Raw genomic sequence first — 21,784 nt, 5'->3', positions numbered from 1 at the left:
TATGTACGTAAACTGCAGTGCGGAAGTGAAATGAAATATGTGAATGTGGACAGAGAACAGTGACTGTGTGTGACGAGAAACCCCGGAAGGGAGCTATTAGTAGTTCTAGGTTCTAGAGCACTGTACCAGAACCATGGAGGAAAAAAGACTGAGGAGGGAGCGTGGAGGGAGAGTCCGGCGACGGCCTTGAAGCCTAATCTTAACAAGTAAAGATATAGCAAAAAAAAAATTGGCAGAGGCTCAGCTTGATTAAGCCCGGAAATTGCGAAAGCAACTTCATCTGTTTCTTCAGCCCGCATCCGCCGTGTCTACCGTCGCTCTGCGCCCACGGCTGTTTTTGTAGTTGTGACTGGGAGAAGGATGAAAAGGAAATTGCACAGGGCTGCCTACTGGCTCGAGCCGAGCCACCACCGCTGCCGCGTGCAGATAGAGGAGTCGAAAGGTCACAGGAAAGAGAAAAAGAAAAGAAGAGACGGCACGAGCTGGAGCTCTGTTTATACTATAGTGAACTAAGTATTCTAGTACACTACACTTCATACAATTGGTATGACGTCACGTGTCACGCTAAAGGTCAAACGTGTCCTCCGCCGCGCTACGCTGAAGGGCTCAAACTGTGAGCAGTATTGCTTTCGCAATAAAAAGAGTTTGTCCCCCGTGATAGCGTGCGGTAAAATCTAGCCCCGCTGGGGGCGCGCATGCGCGAATTAGCACGGCAAGCTGGCTGTAGATCAACCTCCTTGCTGTAGACGCCCCGCACCCAAAACTAGGAGGGAGCGTGACGTCATTATCTTGAAGCCCAGACATAAAAAAAAATATAATGGTAAGCATCATGGGGAAATAGGCCCTCACGTGACAAGGCAGCGGTAGCTCTCAGCCGGATTTCGGTTTCGCTCTTTCGTTGTGTGGCGCTGCGCTTCTGCGTTATGTCGGAGCACGGATATTCGCTAAAAAGCACCGTAATCCAAGCTGATTGGCAGTCTGGTAACTGTGGAGGGCCTATTTCCCAAGAGTCAGTGCGCAAAAAGGGCCCTCGGCAGCGGCGTCAAAGGAGGATGGCTAACAGAGGCTGGCCGCGTGACGTCACGCTCCCTCCTCAGTTGCTTTTCCTCCATGCCCAGAACCATAGAGGAACGTGCCCAGAACACTTCTCATTTGAAGAGGGCACGTTTTTCGAGCATGCATTTACCACAGGGAAAAAAAAGGAGAGTCAATGTCCGACTCTCTCTGCCGTAGAATGATAGCCACCTAGCAAGGATCCTTTTATGACGAAATAAATGTTTTGCAATCAAAGAGAAGCATCAAAAGCTGGCTCGTCACCTGAACCTGCGCCTTATCAAACTGCGCAGAATGCTTTGCATGCCGCGCTGCCTTATCATAATCAGCGCGACAGGACAGGAAATGGCGTCATATCTCGATGGACACTCGAACCGCGCCGTAAGGGAAGGGATAAAGGAGGGAGTGAAAGAAGGGAGAGGAGGTGCCGCAGTGGAGAGCTCCGGAATAATTTCGACCACCAGGGGATCTTTAACATGCACTGACGTTAAAGCTCATATGGATTAGGGATCTGAAAGACTGGGTCGAGGGAGCTACGCACTCAGAAGAGGCATGCCAAAAATAGCTTAATAATTTTAAAGCGCCATTCAGTGACCCATGCTTAGATTAACTCCGAGGCGTTTACACGGCAAAATACGACATGCAAATAAGTGCCTCAACGGACTCATCATTTAGCGGGCTCTTAACTTGCATGATGCTTTAGGTCCTTTAATATCATAGGTATGGATTATACGGATGCCGTAGGGTGCGCGCTGGCATAGAAGCACGTTATTAATCAAGAGGGCTTTCATAACCGAAGGTTAACACTGGAGACAAAGGACTTGGTGGCCATTAGTTAACTCCCTTTAAAACGAGCAATAAGAGACAAGCAGTAACACAAGCAAAATACCTCACTGTGTCTTAGTATCGCCGAAGGTACTGCATTTCATACTTCTACGCAATTATTTTATATCTTTGGCATTGTATGAAAACATCTTAGTTTTTCGCAGCACTGTGTTACACGAACATTGATAACTCTTCTGTGAATTAATATTATCAAATAAAATGTTCTGATTTGAACTAGGATTAGTAAAATCAATAAGTAAAATAGATTCGAAAGTTTTGGCATTACAGATCATATTTTGTATCAGTGTAATCAAAAAAGGTCATTTCTGCTCATTTTGTTCAGTTTCCAAAAGATTACATTGGTAATACTAATCGTGATACATTTGCCCTATAGTTTACTGCGGACAGCACAGATACAGCTACATGAATACCAAAGATTTTTTTATTTCGACATTTTAGAGTTTTACTTATCACTGCTGACCCCACAAGCAATGCATTTCTTCCCAATAAAAACAAACCGAACAATTTACATTCTAATAATGTGATAACATAAATAAAATGTAGTTAATCAGGCAAATAAAATTTATAATCCCAACCCGATTTCATTTTATTTCACACGGCCTCTCACCTTAAAGGACTATACACACCAAATTCTTGCTGATGTTTTCTTATGAAAATGACGCATGAGACATTGGTATACACAGCACACCGTGGTATTCGCCTCAGACCTCTAAATAATTTATGAATTTTTTCTGGACTCTTGTTTCCATTTCATCAACCAAATGATGGCTGTGACGTGGAACTTTGTCACTTGAGGCCCAAAAAATGGCAATATAGCTGCTGATGTGTAGTTTGTTGCAAATCTGGCTCTTGCAGTGGCTGGTTTAAGTGCTGCAGAGTTAAAACTACGTACCAGCATTTATATTGCAGTTGTCCCGTGCCTCACGTGACCTACAGCTGAACTGCACACCACAGCTATCATTCGATTGATGAAACCAAAACAACACAATAAGAAATCAAGCGGTCTTAGGCAAATATCACGCAACAAAATCGGGAGTCTATAGTCCTTTAATACTATATTTGGGTGAGGCTACTTGCCCCAATCAGAATAAATCCTGAATCAGCACTGTGTGCAACAATGCCAGACTAAGGAAAGTTCCCGAAACATGAATCGTTTCGTCACCGAAAGGTGGAAACTCTCCTCTATTCATTTCTAAGGCGTTAATTTCCTTCACCCCTATATTAACTAATCCACAAAGGTTCCCATCGGGTCACAACAGATTAACAGCTGTACCAGCCCACAGCATTTCTCTCAGAGAACCGGATACTTTCGAATCTTCTATTTCCACCCTTCTCGAAGGACGAGATAACACTACGCTTCTTGACCTACCTTCATAGCGCAACGGTTAGGGAGCAAGGCTCATTAAACGGACACTGAGGACAAATCGATGCTTGCCTGTATCAGCACATTACCACCTTCCAATTACAAAGACCATTCTAACAGAAAACAGCTTTTATACACCGGAAAGGACCGAAACAAAAGGTGTCACCATCATTGTCCGATTTCGCAAGTAAACTGCCATGAGTCGACAATTTCGCGGCTTCCAGAGGCTAAAGGCTAGTTAAATCATTCACTGTACAATCAAGAGTTTGAATCATTGGCGGGAAAATTTAATACTGAACGAAATGTTATAGGCAATAATGAGTATCTTGCTGCCAGACAAAGGTCAACATAACCACACACACACACACAATAGATTTTTACCAAGAACACAAACTTGATCGAGTTATCCTCAGTGTCCTCCCTAACAAAAATGACAGCGAAATTTGAAAGAATGAGCCAGCAGTTCAGCTGTGAGCAGCATTCTATAGGAGTTGCTCTGCCCGATGAGTCAAGTCTGTATAAAGAGAGCGTATTTATGCGTTTCAAAACACAATTTGCCAAAAGGGTTGGATCCAGAATGCCGGGACCCAGAATGCCGGGCCCAGAACGCCGGATTCAAGTGCCTTTTTGGCAGCATACCATCGCAGCATTATCGAGGCACTCCGACACGCCAGACAGCCGCCGTTAAGGGAACGCCTTTATTCCAAGACGCCGTCCACAGCTCGGGGGGCGTGCAGCAAACGGCGAACCCGCGGTACAAAACAAAACGCGTCTGACGCAGGAATGCTTGACCGGACCACACTTCTCGCTACAGCCAGCGCAGCTCTGCCTTTTGGTTACTTCAGAGGCTCATTTGTTCAGCCCATTAGCTTTGCACCACCAGGTGACGTGCAGAGCCTTTCGTCAGCATATTCCCTTGCAAGTCTTCTTAAGAAGGGATGGTCAATTTTGTGACTGGCCAAGAAGTACCTGGTAGAGCTACGCCAGCGACGACACCACGCACGGAGCGCTTCGTGTAGCGCGACAACACGCTGTTGGGGTGCACCAAACTGACAACCGAGGTGCTGCTGCTGACAGTCCGCCACTACCGACCATCACCACCACCACTGCAAGCGGCAGGCGCGCACACACACACAGACCAGGTGCACCAGCGACTGTTCCTCTTAATGCACGCAGCACATTCCGTCGAACCTTTGTGGTCCGCAATGACTCGCCCAGCAGGCCTTCCCGCCCCTCTGGGCGGGGCCGTGGTGTGTATAAGAGGCAGGGCAGAAAAGGAACTACACGCACGCATTCCCCCGCGGCGAAGAACACTCCAGTGCGCGCATCACGCTGCAGCCAGCCACCGGGGCCGAGGTGCAGCGCGTGACACGGTCGCTGCCGATGACAGCGGCAGTAGTACAAAGTAAGGTCGAATGCTATAGTTGCAATGTCCTACAGGAGCTACACGCAACAAAACTGGCGTGGCCGCCCATCCGCCGGGAGCACTCGTATGCAGGAGAGAGCATACACACACACATCACAGCGTCTGCGCACGGTACACAATGCACCAAAGAACACGAAGGCAAGAAAGCAGGTAAGAAGAAAGCACAATGTGTTGCAGCAGCAGAAATACAAAAATACTCTTTGGTTCCAATTCTCTACTACGCTAGACAAAGACAGAAGCATCATTACTTAACGGTAAGAAAAAAAAAAGGCGGGGAGAAAAACATAACACAACAGACGTAACTGCACAATACAGGGCACAACCATTCTTGCAAGCTGCTGCCACTATTAAGAACGACTCTCGTGACAGTACCCCATGTCCCTAACTATTCCCCTTTAGGAACCCGCTTCGGAGAGGGGCTCAAGGCCGTTGTAGGCCGTGGGCTCATAGAACATGCCAGGGCACCTTTGACGACAGGCTCACATGACCAGCCAAGTCGAGCATTACAGCTTCCACCCTCCCTTCCACCCAGGGCCACGTGCAACTCTAAGGCTAAAACACAAAATGTACCAGATCTCGGATGGTGACAAAACCCCTTGGAGTGCTTTGGCAGTGGCTGCAGTGCACTACACTGTACCCCCTGGGTTTCCGAAGATGTGTGCTGCCATAATAAGAGAAACTTAAAAGAATCCTGCTGCAATAGGCACGTAGAAGCCCGTCTCGAGCATGCCGTCCCACCAACACTGACGAAGTGGGGAGCAACCATCATGCAAGCAGCATCCCGAAACATCCCAGTAATGGGTGTGGCCACCAGGCCCATCTGTGAAGTGTATCTGCTACTTCAAGCTCCTTTGTAACAGGTACATACACAGTCCCACTTTTCAGTAACCAGACATGCAACTGCACGCCTCAGCTCAAGTCCTCTGGTCCAGCACCACAGTGTGACGATTTTATGCAACAGAAATTTAACTCATCACTTTCCGCACTAGCCAAATCACAAAGATGACAATGAATGCCATTTGATCTCTGTACCGAACCGTGAATTCCCTTCAAGCCACTTGTGCACATGCCACATCATGCAACTATGTGCAAGGGCTGGAAAAATTGCGATAAAGGTGAGACACTGCTTGCATGAGGGAAGCCCACCGCTCCGGATACCGATGCTACGCAAGAAAACCTTCCTACCCACGATGCAGCAGCACTGAGGACAGAACGAAAGACAAAAAGAATCAGGACGGCCCACCTCTCCTGGCAGCAAGAGGGGCCGCCCCGCGGGCCTGCACACGGCTTGTCACACACTGCTCCCAGCTCCAGCCACACCGCACCATCCGCGGTGCCTGCCTCTAGGAAAGGAACAGCCGCTACTCTGTGACCACTCTCCTTGGAACGCTCCCCACCCGGCATGTCCAGTGTGGTACCATCTCTACACCAGGCAGCCAAATACCCTTACAAACGACGGGTTGTTCACATGGCACCACATTTCATGGTTGTGTTCACGAGCAAAGCACACCAACATTAAGAGAAGGTTGTTCACGTTGTAGTGCAAGGCATTTACCACATGGCACCAACCACAACACACCTGAAGTCCAGAGACAACTTGATCCTTAAATAATCAACTACAGCAAAGAGGTGGTCACACAGTGCGGCGCCCAGAGTGGTTTCGCGCGCACGGTGGCAGAGAGGCAAGCAGCCTTGCCGGCCGAGCAACCCAACACAAGAGGGAACCCAGACAGGACATAGGAGAACCACGCTGCAAGAGCAAAGGGCCATCCTGACGCCCGGAAATAGGCAGCCTACCATGTGCACTGCTCACGCCTTGCAGGGATTCCTTACCGCACAGTGTGATCAGAACGATCCAGGTACATAACACAAACGAAAGACTGTCTATTCGATGACGAGTGACTTGTAATTTGCTGTACAGTCTGTCACTGAGAGTAAAGAAAATGCCCATTCCTGGCATTCACGAGGTTCTGTCCTTTCTTATGGTCTTCAGCATTACTATACAAAAGATTCACATCCTCACGTCTCCTGGCAAGCAGTGGCAGCTCCTGCAAGCTGTCCATTGGCCTCTGCATGCTGGAGGCAACATCTCACCCGAGTATCTACAGCTCAGCCCATTCACACCTACTAAAATGCTCAGCATCTTTACAAGTACAACCTGCAATTATCCAGACATGTACCAGCCAGGACATTAAGAGTGTTCCTATAGGAGCTGGCCAGTCACACTGAATGTGGACCTCTAAACAGCCGCAGCCGACACCAATGGCCCGTTTACATCCCACATGAGCGAGCATAGGTGTGACCTTTTGTTTTTGCAGCGTGGTTGCAACCAGACAGAAGGAAGTTGCAGATCCCCCATGCCGTGTGCAGACAAGAGAGAGACACATGCATGGTTCTTATTCTCACCCTGTGGCCCTGAGTCGGCACTCCTTTCGAGTATCACCTACAAACCTGCCCCTTCAAACTCAACTTTCTGCACAGAGAGTCTACAGAGAGGAACAGCATAAGTAAGAAGCACTGATTGGGGAGGTCCAGCAGAAATGAGGGCGTGTGAAGGGGGGTACAGAGCTGCAAGTGTCAATGCATGCCGGCAGTTGTCACGGGGGATCGTGCATGGCCTTTTCTTGCTCCTTGGCTCGGCTCTAGTCGGCTTTACGGCTCTTGTGCCGCTTGAAGTCGCCGCCATCATGGCTGTTCTGTGGGGCCTTTTCGTCCTCCTGGCTGCTTGACTCGTCATCACTGCGCAAGTCCTTGACCTGCGCATGTCCCGACAGCCCACTTCAGTAAATCCACACACCTAATAAAAAATACTCATGTGCAATGTGCAGCCTCGCCATTTTGAGGGGTTTGTGTTGCTCCGACCTAAAAACACCCAAGTGGAAAACTAGCTGCATCTTGATACAACCCCAATACAGCAGAACTTCAACATGCTTCTTAAATTAACGAAGGAAGAAGTCACTGACCAGGAAAATGGATGATTAAATATTTATATATGATTGAAGAATATGGCTATACAAAGGCATTTTTTTACCCCTCCACGTCTCAAATGGGCTGGTAAGTGCTGACCTTTAGAGCTTTTACCCCTTTTGCTCTGCACTTAGTGCGAAAACAACGCAACATACCCTTCACCCTTGCTGCAAAACAGTGGATGGAAGGTTAGCTTCAATCTGGGCATTTAGAAAGCTAGCCGACATCAATTACAAAAAAAAAGATATGGTGATGAAAACCACACAAAACTGACAGTACCAAGAAAGCATAACACCAATAAAATGGCAGTCTGACTCGGGCAAAAGTAAGCAAAAAATGTAAAGAAAATTATGAAAAAGTTCTGCAGACTGAAATCTGTTCCTGGTCACAGGTTCACACGAGTCCAAGACATAACACACTGAAATGCAGAACCCCAACATTGGGCAGCAACTACGTTGGTTTATAGTTTATGGGGGCTTAACGTCCCAAAGCGACTTAGGCTATCAGGGATGCCGTAGTGAAGGGCTCCGGAAATTTGGACCACCTGGGGTTCTTTAACGTGCACTGACATCGCACTGACACAGCACATACGGTAAGATTCAGGCCATGCTAGGGCGAACCTTTTCCAAGACTGGGAGAGCAGGCACGCTACTCACCCCATTGCTTGTAATAGCCTGCAGCGCCATTCGAGCAATCATCCAAGTCCAGACTATGTGCAGGAACTGCAGGGCGGTCAGCAGTGTGTTGAAGATGTAGTAGGCAGCAAACATCTCGATCACCTTCACTGCTTCAAACATGGTGTAGTAGATCACCCTGCACAGGTTCGCATGTTATGCTTCGAACTCCCATCCTGAAAGTAGTAACACTAAGTGCTTCAAGACAGGAAAGAAAAATTCTTCCTTTAACCCTTTGAGTGTCGGGCTTTTATGGGAATGGCGCACCCACAAGAAGGGAGCAGTTTCAGTGGCTCGGACAAAGCAAGAACGGCAACCTGAAAACAAAATACTGAAGAGAAGCAACGACCTTGGCTTGCCACAGATACGTAGCATAAACTTAAACTTAACTTGCATAAACTTAAGCGGACATGGCATGACAATGATAAAAACTTCTACAAAGTTACAACAAATGGCAAAACCACCCTCGCGAATGTTTGAACAAAGAACTGCAAGTCTAGGGGTGCTTGCACACACAGAAGCCTCCATTCCCTTTGTAAGTTCAGCTTAAAATTAGTTGCCAAGCCATGGTGACGAACCCGTCTTCATCGTCGCACTGTGTGAATGTAAGTTCAGCGTGCAGCACTAGCGCCAAGTGATGACCCCCTCTCCACCAAGGAGCTAAGGAGGGAGGGGTTGGCATGGTTGCTCCGCAATCCACAACCTTCAACTGACAAACCCAATGGTGAGATGATAATACAAGCTTCTAGAAATATACTACTGATGGAAACACCACCCCACGTGCAGGAACCAGACCATAAAAAAAAATTCAGCAGACACATTTAAGACTGCTTACGTGTGGGAATGCAAAAGCATTACTGTCCCCAGGTGCACTGTTTACGCGTAATGTTTGCACATGCATTAAAGCCCTTTTCTACGAGTTCACGTGTTTGCATATTGGTTGTAAACCAAATCGCAAACATTCGGACTCTCTCACTGCACAGCGATGAGGTTGTCCGAGTTTGCATGTCCTGGATGCAAGACAGACGTTTGGTTGCTTGAGACGCCAAAACAAGCGCGCAAATAACACCACCCAGAGCACTCTATGACGATGGAGAGTTGCATCACAATTCTGATACGAACGTCTGGAAAGGCATACAACTGAAGTTGCATAAGCTAGCCTCCAAAATGACTGCCACGTGTAAGCTATGTGCAGCGAGAAATTGTATGACACCAAACAGTTGAGTCACAATTTTGGTACGAATGTCGGGGAAACTGCCACCACATGAGACGTTGGCCAGTGGTGAGTATATATAGAACATGTATAGGATCCTCCGAAGTGGAGCTGCTCGATTCGCTGTGTGCATCAATGGCTGCTTAACATCACCCCATACTTCTTGTCATCGCTAGAATATCCTGTACCATCTGCAAGCACACACAGCCTTTCTCATAATGGGAATTCTTTCACATTAAAACCTTTGCGTCTTACACATAGCACTTTAATAGCAGAGCCAGTTGGTTTACAAGATGATCAGCGTGAGAGGAAAAACGCCCGTATCCAGTTGCCCCATTGTGTTATTCTCATTCGCAGCAAACTTAGCCTGACACTTCCTGTGGTTTGCACTGTCTTTTACACTTTCTCAAAAGAAAATGGTACCAGGCATTTTTTTCCATCCCTTCTCTTATAAGCTTTAAATGCTGCCATTTCTGCCACTCGCTTCCTTCCCTCCCAAAAGAGCACTTGCCTGCACCCAGGACCACAGGAATAACAAGAGCACAGACTGGACATTGCCAATGGCCCAGATTCCTTGGTACCTGGATGACTTCAGGCTATGGCCCCACAGGCGACTTTAGACTATGGCCACTGAGAGAACATCCAGCGGGAGAATGCAGGATATTTTGATATGACATACTACACTGACAGCAACACTGTTTAACCCAGAGGAAGCCCCCAGCACAGCTGTCACTGAAAAGGGGAGACTGGTGTTCTGACCTGTATGGGTAGAGGCCAAGCCGGGACACCAGCCAACAGATGGTGAACACAGCAAAGGTGGCATCTGCGAGGCGCTGGCGCTTCACGTACTTGGCCATTTTGGCCGCCTGCACAGAAGAACACAGCAAGGACAAGAATCAGGAGACATGCACGCTTGCAGCTTGTGTCTGCATCTTCAGCTGCTTCAATAATAAGAGCCTCTCAGCCATGGCCACCAAACCCAATCATCCAGAAATGCAGCATGGCAGGTAATACATAATGGGAGTGGGAGACACACAGCAAGGCAGAATTTTAAAAAATGTGTCCACAAAAATCTGCGCCTGGCAATGCACAGCTAGCCCTCCAATGCCTTTTTGCTGGTCATGAAGCTACGGAAGTTAGATGCAGAAGCAGAGGCTGCTACAAAGGGCTCAACTGTGGATGAGGGGGCAACAAAATGGCAATAGCACATACAGGGTCTGTCCTGAAAGTATACGACAAGACACGGCGTGACACGTGCATAAACTAGATTGGGAGAGCACTTTTGGGGGCAGGGGGGGCGGACGTTGGCTGCGAGCAGGCAAAGCGTGTGGACATCTACGAGCGTGTACCCAATGTTTCGTCGAGGAAACCATGGAGCGAACGTTGGAACAGCGCTACGTGGTGAAGCTTTGCAATAAACTGAGTAAGTCCCCTACCGAGTCAATCAACGTGATCAAGACAGCATGTGGTAACGATGCAATGTCCAGGTCACGTGTTCTAATGGCACAAAGCATTTACAAACGGTTGTGAAGACATTCACGGCAAGCAAAGGTCCGGGCGCTCGTCGATGACTGTTGCGGACAGTAATGCTGACTGTGTGGTCCTGAACGTCTTCACACTGAATGCCTCCACAGCCATTTGTAAATGCTTTGTGCCATTCCTGGCGGTGAAATACAGCTGTTTCTGAGTTTGTCTAACAACGGTAATAGTATTTTATTGTGACCAGTTACCTTCCCAGGCTACTGGGTTATTCTCTTCAAAAAAAGAATGGTTTACCACCTTGATACACAGATTAAGCACTGTTTCCATGGGACGCATAATGCACACCTAAATTCTCCGAGAGGCAGCACTTTGGGAGTCTCGCATTAGGCATTCAAAAAATATTTCAACAAGCACACCACCAATAAGACATGGATGGTTCTCCGTCAGTACTTGCTCACTGTCCTAGAAATAGTGCTGCAGTACGAGAAAGGGGAACGAATCCTAGCTAGCTGCAGAAATTCGCAAGCAATGGCATCACGTGTGCTTCGTTTTTAAGTGCCTTCATAATTTTTTCCTTGCTTCTTTTGCTTCAATGCTTGCCTATCAATGCAGCTTGACTTAGTATTCAACTTAGTATTCATCCGTCAGTGGCCATTGTACCATGCCAAAATACTTCAAGAGAAGATTGAAACCATTCATGAAGTCGACACTGGGCTGTTCACGAAACGGGAGATCACCATAAAGCACGCTCACTGGTTTGGCAGTTTGTGACTTGGGGTCGGTTGCCCGCAGCCACCCTGTTGACTTTCGCTTTTAGACCTTAAGCGGTCGCACAACCTGCACGATGCGCACTGCTCGATCTTCCAGCCTTCAAACCATAATCAAAAGCAGTTGCTTAGCCTTCACTATTCAAATGCGGCCCTTTACTAAGCAAGTTGGGACGAGCTGTACGACACATGCCTCTTCCATTCTGAAAGCGAGGAGGCCTTCCACTATACAGATGGTGTAGGCTGTTGTCTTTCACAAAACGAAAAAATTGACAGACGATTATGATAGTCGGTAATGTGAAGTTTGAGCACAGCTGTTCACGCACTTTAGTTTTGCCACCCTTCAGGGTCTTCCCATGACACCCAACTTCCAGCTGTCCATTCCTCAGCTTTCGCCATGGCAGGTGGCGATTCGCTCTGCTACTACCTGCCGCCTGTAACCACTTAGGTGCACCAAGTACACAAAGGGAGCACTGACAGGTGACAGGGTGACCTGTGGAGTGTCTGGGTAGTGTGTTACGCTGACTGCGCTGACGCGTAGAGGCAGGTGGAGTGTTACGCTGCTAGCCACCCTCCGGGATCTTCCCATGGCAGCCAGCCACCTTCCAGGTGGCATTTCGCTCTGCTACTTGGGCAAACGGTTACGCCGATGCTGACGACTACGACACAGAAGCCAGGAATGGGCACCCACGAACTGCACTCTAAAAACAGGAGGCGATCACGGAGTTATTTGTAATCACAAAATAGGGTAACCTCGCCGCCCGACTGCTTCCTGATCCGAGTTTACAGCATTTTCTGTTCCTTAGTTTGACCTTCTGTTAATGTGAACTGCATTGGCATTCCCCTGCAGTTCAAATTAAACTTTTACTATATCAGCTGTACTGGAAAGATTGAAAGCACTGCATCAGCACAATTTTATGTTGTGATCAAGCAACAAGTCTCACCAACATTTGTCAGGTTATTCTGTTAACAACCCAAGGCTCCAATTTCAACTTAAATGAAAAACTAAAGTGTTGTAATGCATAAATGAAACGGCAACAGTCCACCTTGTGTCCCAAGCTGAGGCAGTATGCTTTGCCTGTCCTCTCGCCATTATGTGAAAGCACCGTGGACAACACAAATGATATCACTCTTTTAAAAATGCCTATAATGAACATGAACATTCAGGTACTTCAAAGATGAGGACCTAGCCCATTTCAGTACTTCAACAAGATGAACAATGAAAAATTTTCACTCGCTGTTCTGCAGCCAGTGAGGACATGGCAAGTTTTCTGCACCTGGTGCCAGGTCCACACACAGTGTTCCACACACGTCAAGCAGAATGAGGCGCATAAATTGCACTTCAATCCACGACAATGTCAGCACCTCAGATCATGGCCTACAGAGGCCACTCTTCCTGGTGGCTGCCCAGTGCCCTCTTTGTATATGTCAGCACAGTGGCATGGTGAAACCTGGCAGGGTACCAAGCTTTCCCACTGGTTCACACGAAAGTTTCATGACCAGCAATGGGTACTAAAGGCTCCCGATCCAACAAAGTGCTGAAAGTCTCCACTCTAACTGAACAGATGCAATGTCCTCACCTCGAGTGGCACGTCGGCAAAGTCGTGCACAATGAGCACCAGGCTGCCTATGCGGTGCAGGTTGCAGGCCCATGACAGCGACAGCAGCACTATGGTCAGGATGTGGTGTACAAACATTTGCCAAAAGTCCTGCACGGGACAGACACCAGACACTTTCTCAGTCGCAGTCGATACCCCATGCCTATGATGAACGGTGTTATTCTGAACCAGTGGTGCGCCCTGAGCGTGCTGGTTGCTGAAGTAGGGATCATGCGAAAGCTAACTGCCCACAATTTCTGCTGCACTGCACCTCAAAGAAACGAATTAATGAACAGTACTTTCATGGCAAAACTGAAAACATTTAAACTGAAGAGTAAAAAAATAGGTCGGGGTGTTGCCATAGAGCTACACAAAGTGAATCGCCATGGCACCTATTCTGGTCAGCACTCATCCTCAAGATGACTACATGACTGAACGCGTATGTGGTGGAAGTGCAGCACAGATACAGTAGAACCCCACTGTTACATTTTCAGCTGAAGCTTTTTCCCTGCTAATTTCGTGAGCAAGTCCCATCCAAGCGCCCACAGAAACCCATGCAATACAAACTCAGCTGTTACATCGCAACTGTGGCAGCGTTCCCGTATGCTATGTTGGGAATGCCGCTTTGCAATAGTGCTTTACCCCATGCTGGCGTTTTTGCATCCAACATTTAGTATGTGTGGAACGGCGAAGGCACACCATCCAATTGGTATCTGACCGCCCTATCGTGCTTGGCGGTTTCCGGCGCGAATCTTGTTGCACCTGCTGGTGCAGTTCCATCGACAGAGCGAGCACGAAAGACTGAAGCCGCAAAAACTAAACTATGCAGCAGCAAGCACTATACGAGATACAGTTGCATGGGTTGATCACAAGACATGTTCCTGCTGAGTTTTCCTCGTCACTTGCAGGGTAAAAACTCAATTTCTATGCTCCAATAAAAAAAGATTGTGCAAGATTAAAGCAGCCGCTTCGAAAGTAACGCAAAAGTGCGTATGTGTTCCCAAAGTTTCTCCGCCCTGTGAAAAAAAAATCAATTTTTCAAGCATTTCCCAGATATGTATTACCACCACGGTGCATGGAACAATGTTTACAGAGTACTTCCAGGTGGATTTCAGCAATGACACTTCGGGCCAGCATTGAAAACTAAGCATACAAGCTCATGCAATAATAATAATGACAAATGATTTCCTGGCCATTTCTCATGGCTTGAAAGCCACATCTCCCCTTAAGCAGAGGGCTCAGTAAGAAAAAATGGGCACTTACCTTGCGCTTGGTGTCTATAAACTGGGACATGGTGAGCGACACGTAGAAGCCCAGCTCAATCATGTAGTACCACCAGAGGTCGTTGGTGACAGACTGCAGCATGGGAGGAAAAAAAGGGCATATCACGCATGTGGAAACTGACAGGCACGGCAGCAACATTTTTGAACAGCAAGGCAGGAAGGGGTGTGGAAAAGAAAATGTAATGCAGGAATGAATGGTCAACTCACACAGCTGCATGCACAGAGTATACACCTTCACAACTGCCACAATACCCTTTTCACAGGGCTCATAAACACACTCCATTGTCAACGACAAGAACATAAGAAAGTGCAGGCAGCATTGCGGGTGATGACACCTTGAGCACAACTTTGCTTAACGCTAATCATGAGGATGAGAAAACGAAGGTGCAATATTCAGTTAATGACCACTGAAGCACGATGCAACCAGACACCATGCTTCAAGTATTGTAGCAGGCAAACTCTGGCTCCGTAAGCCTGCTATCTTTGCAAGTTGCATTCAGACTGCCACTCGGACACTACTCGCATTGGGGATTCAGTGTGTAGCTGCTACCTGTAATAGCTGCTCAAGCCTGTTGCCAAGACAAATTCACTACATGTTGGGCTCTTCCTGATTTCAGAATTGCAGCTCAGGGGCTGGTCAGTGACAGCGACTCTTCCAGTTAAGTCGATAGCCACTCGCTAAAGTGCTGCATGCACACTGATTCTATACTGATGATCAAGACTTGTGGGGGCAGCTTTGAAACATGATGAATGTGCACGGCTGAAATAAGGATGCCTTACTACTCCACATTGAAGCAGTGCCTTTTTCTAAAACAAAGGCAGCCGTAAGTCATCGCAGCCAGTCCGGCACTGGCAGGAGGGATGCACTCCAGCTTGTCACTCTGCAGTACCACCCTGTCAAAAGTACGATCTCACATGTCGATAATCAAAAAATTATCGCCCGAAAGGCCACAACACCATCAGAAAATAGTGTGGATGCACCAAAAGGTTGTTTTCAGACTTAGCACAGGATGAGATGACATACTTTTATTCAACTTTCAGCAAGTTCATGCTGCACTGCACCCAGCCAAGATGCACCTCATCCAAAAGTACTCTGTTCACCATAAAACTGAAGTCTGAAACAACCTATGACATGTATGTAGCAGAGCTATGAAAACAATGGTTTTTCACAGATACAAATGCCACACACCAGTTGTACAGTGGGCACTGCAGATGCAGTCACAAGTGGCTGAGTCACCTGCCTCTGTTCTGTAAATGTGTTGCAACCAAGAGCTTCACAGTTGACGTAATCACCACTGTCTCGGACCACACCCCAAGCTCCCGTTTCTGGAATTAAGAACTGAAACTGAAAATTTTTATGTTCGTGCCCTTTCCTCAACTGTCTTGAGCAGCCAAAAAAATTGCAGCTAACTACACTGACTGGTGTTCATTTGCAGTGTAGCTGCATGCAACTACCAGCCAAATTCTCAATGCATACAAGGCCCAAGCGACAATTCAAATGTAACCGATAACGAATAAGGACGTACAAAGCCAGAGTTCATAAGTGTGCACATTGCAAAGTGGTGACCGACATCATGGTGCCGCACCGCCGCCATGCAGCTGAGCAGCAGTGCATACCACCTATAGCTGCAGAAGGCTTAAATTTCTGACTCCAGCAAGCAAGCTTGGTTATAAAAAAAAATCTTCCTTCATAATACCTCTCTCCATGTCAATGGCATAAGGCAGAGACATCAAAAGCAATAAAATCACTCCCACACAAAGTGAAGAACTATTGTGCTGAGGGGCTGAGTGGCATCTCTCAATGCATTCAAGAATGGGTGCCCTTAGAAGTTCTCATGACATGCATTCAATTCAGTCTCTGCACGATGCATACACATAGCATGTGTAGTCCCACAAATTCACATTTACAAATAGTAGCGTCAAAATGTATTAAAAAGAACTCTTGTGGCTGCAAACACAGTAGGATCTTACACAGTTTATTTGAACTGGCGCTCTGGAGCCATGCGTTAAAAAGGTCCCCTTAATTCGAATTGAGCAAATTTCCAACATACTTTCGGTCTATTTTGAGTGAATTATCGAGGTCTCTGCACACTGCTGGTGGATGTCTGAGTTGTTTTCCCAAGAAATGTAATCGGACACGAACACACACACAAAAAAAAAGGAGTTCTTGTGGCCTTCTGCCTGGCATAAAAGTTGTTTTGTCCAATAGTTTGATGGTGAGCAATGTGATGAAAAGCTTGCAAAGCTATATCCCATCTCCAGTGCAAAAGGTTGCCAAGCATATGACCATGACTGGCCTTAAAGTAAGGAAGTAGGTTTTAGGTAAGTGGGTCACTGCTCTGCTGGTGCAGAAAAGTTTGCACCAACAAAATAATTCCCATACTGCACAAGTTGGTACAAAAGAACAGATGTGTGTGCAGTTTCCTCCCAGCAACAAAATTATTGAAAGTTACTCACGTGGTGGGGAAAGTCATACCAGCAGTGCATGGTGTCATACAACCATGGTTTCTATCATGAAAGCAAAAAGAAAAGAGCATGATCACCAGATGTGCCTTTTCTGTGCACAATACAATCACCACGCAGACTGCAACTGCCACCAAAAGCTTCCACTAGAAAAGCAGTGTAAGGCTACATTTCTGTGCTGTCTGGACTAGCAGCTTTGGATGGCAACCACTGTCAGAGATGCTAACGGGTGCCTTCCACGTCCAACCCTAACAGCCGAGATGTGGTAGCAAAGAATGTCATTTGAGCACTGACTCGGCACAAAGTGAGTGTCACCCTCAAGAGATATGTGAGATCACTTAGTGAATCGCAAGTATGCCTTTAACATGCTTTAAAAGTGAGTGTCACCCTCAAGAGATATGTGAGATCACTTAGTGAATCGCAAGTATGCCTTTAACATGCTTTAACAAGCTTGGCACTTATATGCTGGACTGAGGAGAACAGACACACCATAATTTGGGATGGCAGGTTTTGCGGAGAACTCCCCAAAAACAACGTAAAAAGGTATGCGATCACAGGTAGCAGATAATGCACACTGCACTAAGTGCCACGGCCTAATATTTCCCAATTTTTAGTTCTTTGAAAATGCATAAACCGTAAAACAAGATCACCTCATGTGAAATGGTAACCTATAATTTTTGAATGAGAACTGACAAAACACTGCTTCGAGTACCGATTCCTAAGGCAGTGAATGTAGTGTAAAAGACAAACTCAGGCGGCATTTATGGCATTTCTGCAAGATTCACCCAACACGCTGTGTAAGACAAAACAGTCAAGCTCAAAGCCAGTAGCTGGTCTATGCTATTCAGATTTCATCAACATGCTGAATGCACCAACAAAGTTGCCACTTACATCTGAAAGTGTGTACAAGCCATAGCAAAATATGCTGAAGTAAAATGTGAACCTCCACCTGTAATAGAGAAAGAGCAGAAAAGTTTTGTGAGGAATAGTCACTGTTCAGAAAAGCACTGTTTTTTTTTAATTTGTTCGTTTAGGAAAAAAAAAAAAAGCCCTCCTTCAACAAGTTGATGAATATCTCTATGACCTTGGAACAGTGTAGTACACACTTCACTGTACGAGTGATGAAACAACAGCCCGTGCAAGAAAAAAAAGTAAGAAATGGTAGTACACAAAAAGGCATTCAAAGAAATGTAATGCTGCATATGCATGCAAGAGGTGTTTGATAGGTTGGTTAAATTTCTACGTGATGGCAACTGTCACTCTTCAATCTCGCTCCGGCTAAATGTCGGTGAAATGCTACATTTTTCAAGTCCTGGAGAAAGCAAGCCAGACCTCGAGTTCAGTGTTTGATAAAAACAAACTGCTATTTAAAGATAAGCGAATGGCTATGCAGATCAAAGGAAAGTTGGGCAAAGTTCATACGAACTACACATGAGTGCTGAAAATGGTTTACTCTTGGATGAACAAATCTGAACATGAGTGGGCAAGCACTTAAGATAAAGCATGTTCTGGATGGCCAATTGAGGTCACCACTCCAGACATTGTGAGAAAAATCTATTGGATCACTGCGCACAGCTTTTGAATAAAACTGCATGTGAATGCTAATAGTAGAGCAGGCATCTCAAATGAAAGAGTACGCAAAATCCTGCATGAACTGCAGATTAATTAGTGTGAGTAATGGGTTTGGTGTGGTTTGGTTTATGGGGTTTAACGTCCCAAAGCGACTAAGGCTATGAGAGACGCCGTAGTGGAGGGCTCCGGAAATTTCGACCACCTGGGGTTCTTTAACGTGCACTGACATCGCACAGTACACGGGCCTCTAGAATTTCTCCTCCAAAGAAATTCTAGCCGCCGCGGCCGGGATCGAACCCGCGTCTTTTGGGTCAGCAGCCGAGCACCATAGCCACTGAGCCACCGCGGCGGCGTGAGTAATGGGTGTCGCGATTGTTGAGAGTCAACTAAAACGCATGCAAAAGAACATTTCTATGAAGCGTATGGAAAAGCTTAATCCCAATGCCTAGCAATTTCTGCATCTATTCATAACCATGGACAAAACACTGATCCAGCACTACGCTCCTGAGTCGAGGCCGTAGTCAATGTAGAAGATATCTGGTGAAAGCACTACAAAAAAAAAAAGAGGAGCGTTTTGACGGTTGGGAAGCTAACAGCCACTGCTCTGAGACAGCCAAGAAATCATCTTTACTGATAAATTACAGAAGGGCAAGCCAATGGCAGAAGTGTACTATACACTGTTATTGGACTGCTTGAAAGCACAGCTGACAAAAAAAAATTTCCCAGATTGCCACATAAGTATTCCTTCACCATGACACTGTGCCATGCAACAAAGCGACTGTCCTGTTGGCAAAACTGCGTGACTGTATTCCCATCGGTTTCCCCCTCCAACCCATCCTTTAGACTTAGCACCTGCCAATTTCTTATTCACAAAACTTAAAACCTCCCTCAAAGGCATAACACCCTCACCCAACGAAAATGCTGTTGCCACCATAAACGCATATTCCACTGCCTCTGACAACAATTACTTTTCTGGCAAGACAAGAAAAGTGGAAACAGACTTAGTATACAGCCTTCAATTCAACTATGTGAATAACATGATTTCTTTCCGAAAACTGATGTTTAACTTGCTTTTTCTGACGCACTCATAAAACCACCGTCATATTCTCATTCTCAGCGTACTGCAAAACATTTCCAGAAAGACATTTCACTACACAGGCGATGTGTGTTACCTTGCCTTTACACATAATTTAGCAGTCCCATCAGAATATGGTAGCAACCCTGAGAGCAAGCACGCAAGCAAGATTTCAAACACAAACTGCTGCCACAGCCAACACATGCAGACTGAGAAACTATGCTTGGTTTATTGGTGTTTAACGTCCCAAAGCGACTCAGACTATGAATGACGCCGTAGTGAACGTCTCCGGAAATTTCGACCACCTGGGGTTCTTTAACGTGCACTGACATCGCACAGTACATGGGCCTCTAGAATTTCGCCTCCATCGAAATTCAGCCGCCGCGGCCAGGATCGAACCCGCGTCTTTCGGACCAACAGCCAAGCGCTGTAACCACTGAGCCACTGCGGTGAGTGAGAGAAACTATGCCTAAATTCAGCAAAAATTAAATGATGGCTACAATATCAGTGTTCCTGTAAGCATACACAACTGCACAAACCTCGTTCGGCACCACTCGTCTTGAGGAAACAAATGCCTATCCCAATTGCTTGGTTGGTTGGTTTATGGGGTTTAACGTCCCAAAGCGACTAAGGCTATGAGAGACGCCGTAGTGGAGGGCTCCGGAAATTTAGACCACCTGGGGTTCTTTAACGTGCACTGACATCGCACAGTACACGGGCCTCGAATTTCTCCTCCAAAGAAATTCAACCGCTGCGGCCGGGATCGAACCCGCGTCTTTCGGGACAGCAGCCGAGCACCATAGCCACTGAGCCACCGCGGCGGCTTTTGCCCAATTGCTTACAAAGCACCATTGAGTTCTGACCTTTGCACAGCAAGCCCCTGACTCCTTTCGGGACGTTAAAACCCCCTTGACCAAACTGAACCAAAATTAACACAGCCAAAGACACCATAGCTGCCAAATGAGCTGGCTACTCCTAAGTGATGCTACAAACACCACGTAGGCCCCAAGTTTTGCCAACACCAGTGAAGGTGCCAGTAGCAAGGAACAAGAACTAGGCAACGAAGCCACTCAGCAAGAGGCATGCATCCCGCTCTGAGGCCGTGCAGGCACACGAGTAGCCGACGTACGTGCTCTCAGTGAACTTGTCCAGGGTGCAGGGCTTCTCCTGGAGCACGCGCTGTCGGATCCAGCGCTGAACACGGCGCTCGGTCCACTCGAGCTGCCGAGCAAGCCCCTGCACCTGCTGGGACCCCATCTTGCCATTGGTGAGGTATGCCTTCTCCAGCACATGGTTGTCGGGGGCCTTGCGAACCCGCTGCTTCAGGCCCAGGTGCACGCCCAACGGAGTGAATACCAGCCTGCAGGCAGAGGGGAGGCACACGTGTCAGGAAGAAGAACCCAGCGCGCACAAGAACATGGACCATAGGTGCAGAGTTTTCACACTGCCAGAAGGGGGGGGGGGGGGGGGGGGGGGCAACTAGCACACACTCTCTCTCTCCTTTCCCCCTCCAGCGCATGCTCCTCAGCAAGAGATACATAGGCAGAAAGGCTATTATAAATGTAAACATCAGTTTTATTTGTGTCTAGTCAAGCGAATATGCTAAAAAGAATGACCCCATGATTCTTATGATAATAAATATAGACCAGCTCGTAGAACCATTCCCAGTGTCTGGCACTACAACATTCACTCCAAGATGGGTTTAGTACTGCGGTGTTTATTATGGAGCTCGGAGTTCCATTCCTATTGCCACAAGCATTGTAATTGTTTTCAAAAGGATGATGCTAGTCTCTGTCCGAGATGTTGATGTTGACTGCTCTATTCACACAGGCACTAACAGCTTGGTCTGCTTTTTTGTCATTGCGGATCAGAACCCAACAAAATACACTGATTACGTTATTTTTCTGGCCATGAAAAACCTTTCCACGTAACAAGGTAACAAGTGGGTGCATCCAAGAACAGCCAACACAGAACTAAGCCAGTCAGCGAACACAACTGATTT

The 21,784-nt window shown here is 47.0% G+C and overlaps 1 protein-coding gene across 1 annotated transcript in view; it reads right to left on the bottom strand.

The window, feature by feature from the left end:
• Positions 1 to 3,939: 3,939 nt before the first annotated feature.
• The window catches only part of schlank (ceramide synthase schlank), a 29,204-nt gene continuing 11,359 nt past the window's right edge, over positions 3,940 to 21,784 (bottom strand). Inside the window, exons 2-9 of the mRNA XM_089545187.1 lie at positions 20,912 to 21,142; positions 18,027 to 18,084; positions 17,130 to 17,180; positions 14,653 to 14,745; positions 13,372 to 13,500; positions 10,302 to 10,408; positions 8,312 to 8,468; positions 3,940 to 7,444 (exon numbers count right to left, since the gene is read on the bottom strand). Coding sequence (XP_089401313.1) covers positions 7,331 to 7,444; positions 8,312 to 8,468; positions 10,302 to 10,408; positions 13,372 to 13,500; positions 14,653 to 14,745; positions 17,130 to 17,180; positions 18,027 to 18,084; positions 20,912 to 21,142 — 940 coding nt within the window. The 3' untranslated portion in view covers positions 3,940 to 7,330. The remainder of the gene's footprint in view (positions 7,445 to 8,311; positions 8,469 to 10,301; positions 10,409 to 13,371; positions 13,501 to 14,652; positions 14,746 to 17,129; positions 17,181 to 18,026; positions 18,085 to 20,911; positions 21,143 to 21,784) is intronic.

This window comes from Amblyomma mixtum, chromosome 5 (genome assembly GCF_055824585.1).
Source record: "Amblyomma mixtum isolate Tamu chromosome 5, ASM5582458v1, whole genome shotgun sequence".
NCBI classification, from domain to species: Eukaryota; Metazoa; Arthropoda; class Arachnida; order Ixodida; family Ixodidae; genus Amblyomma; species Amblyomma mixtum.
Note: the sequence above shows the minus strand (reverse complement) of the source record. Positions and strands in the feature narration are given on the sequence as shown.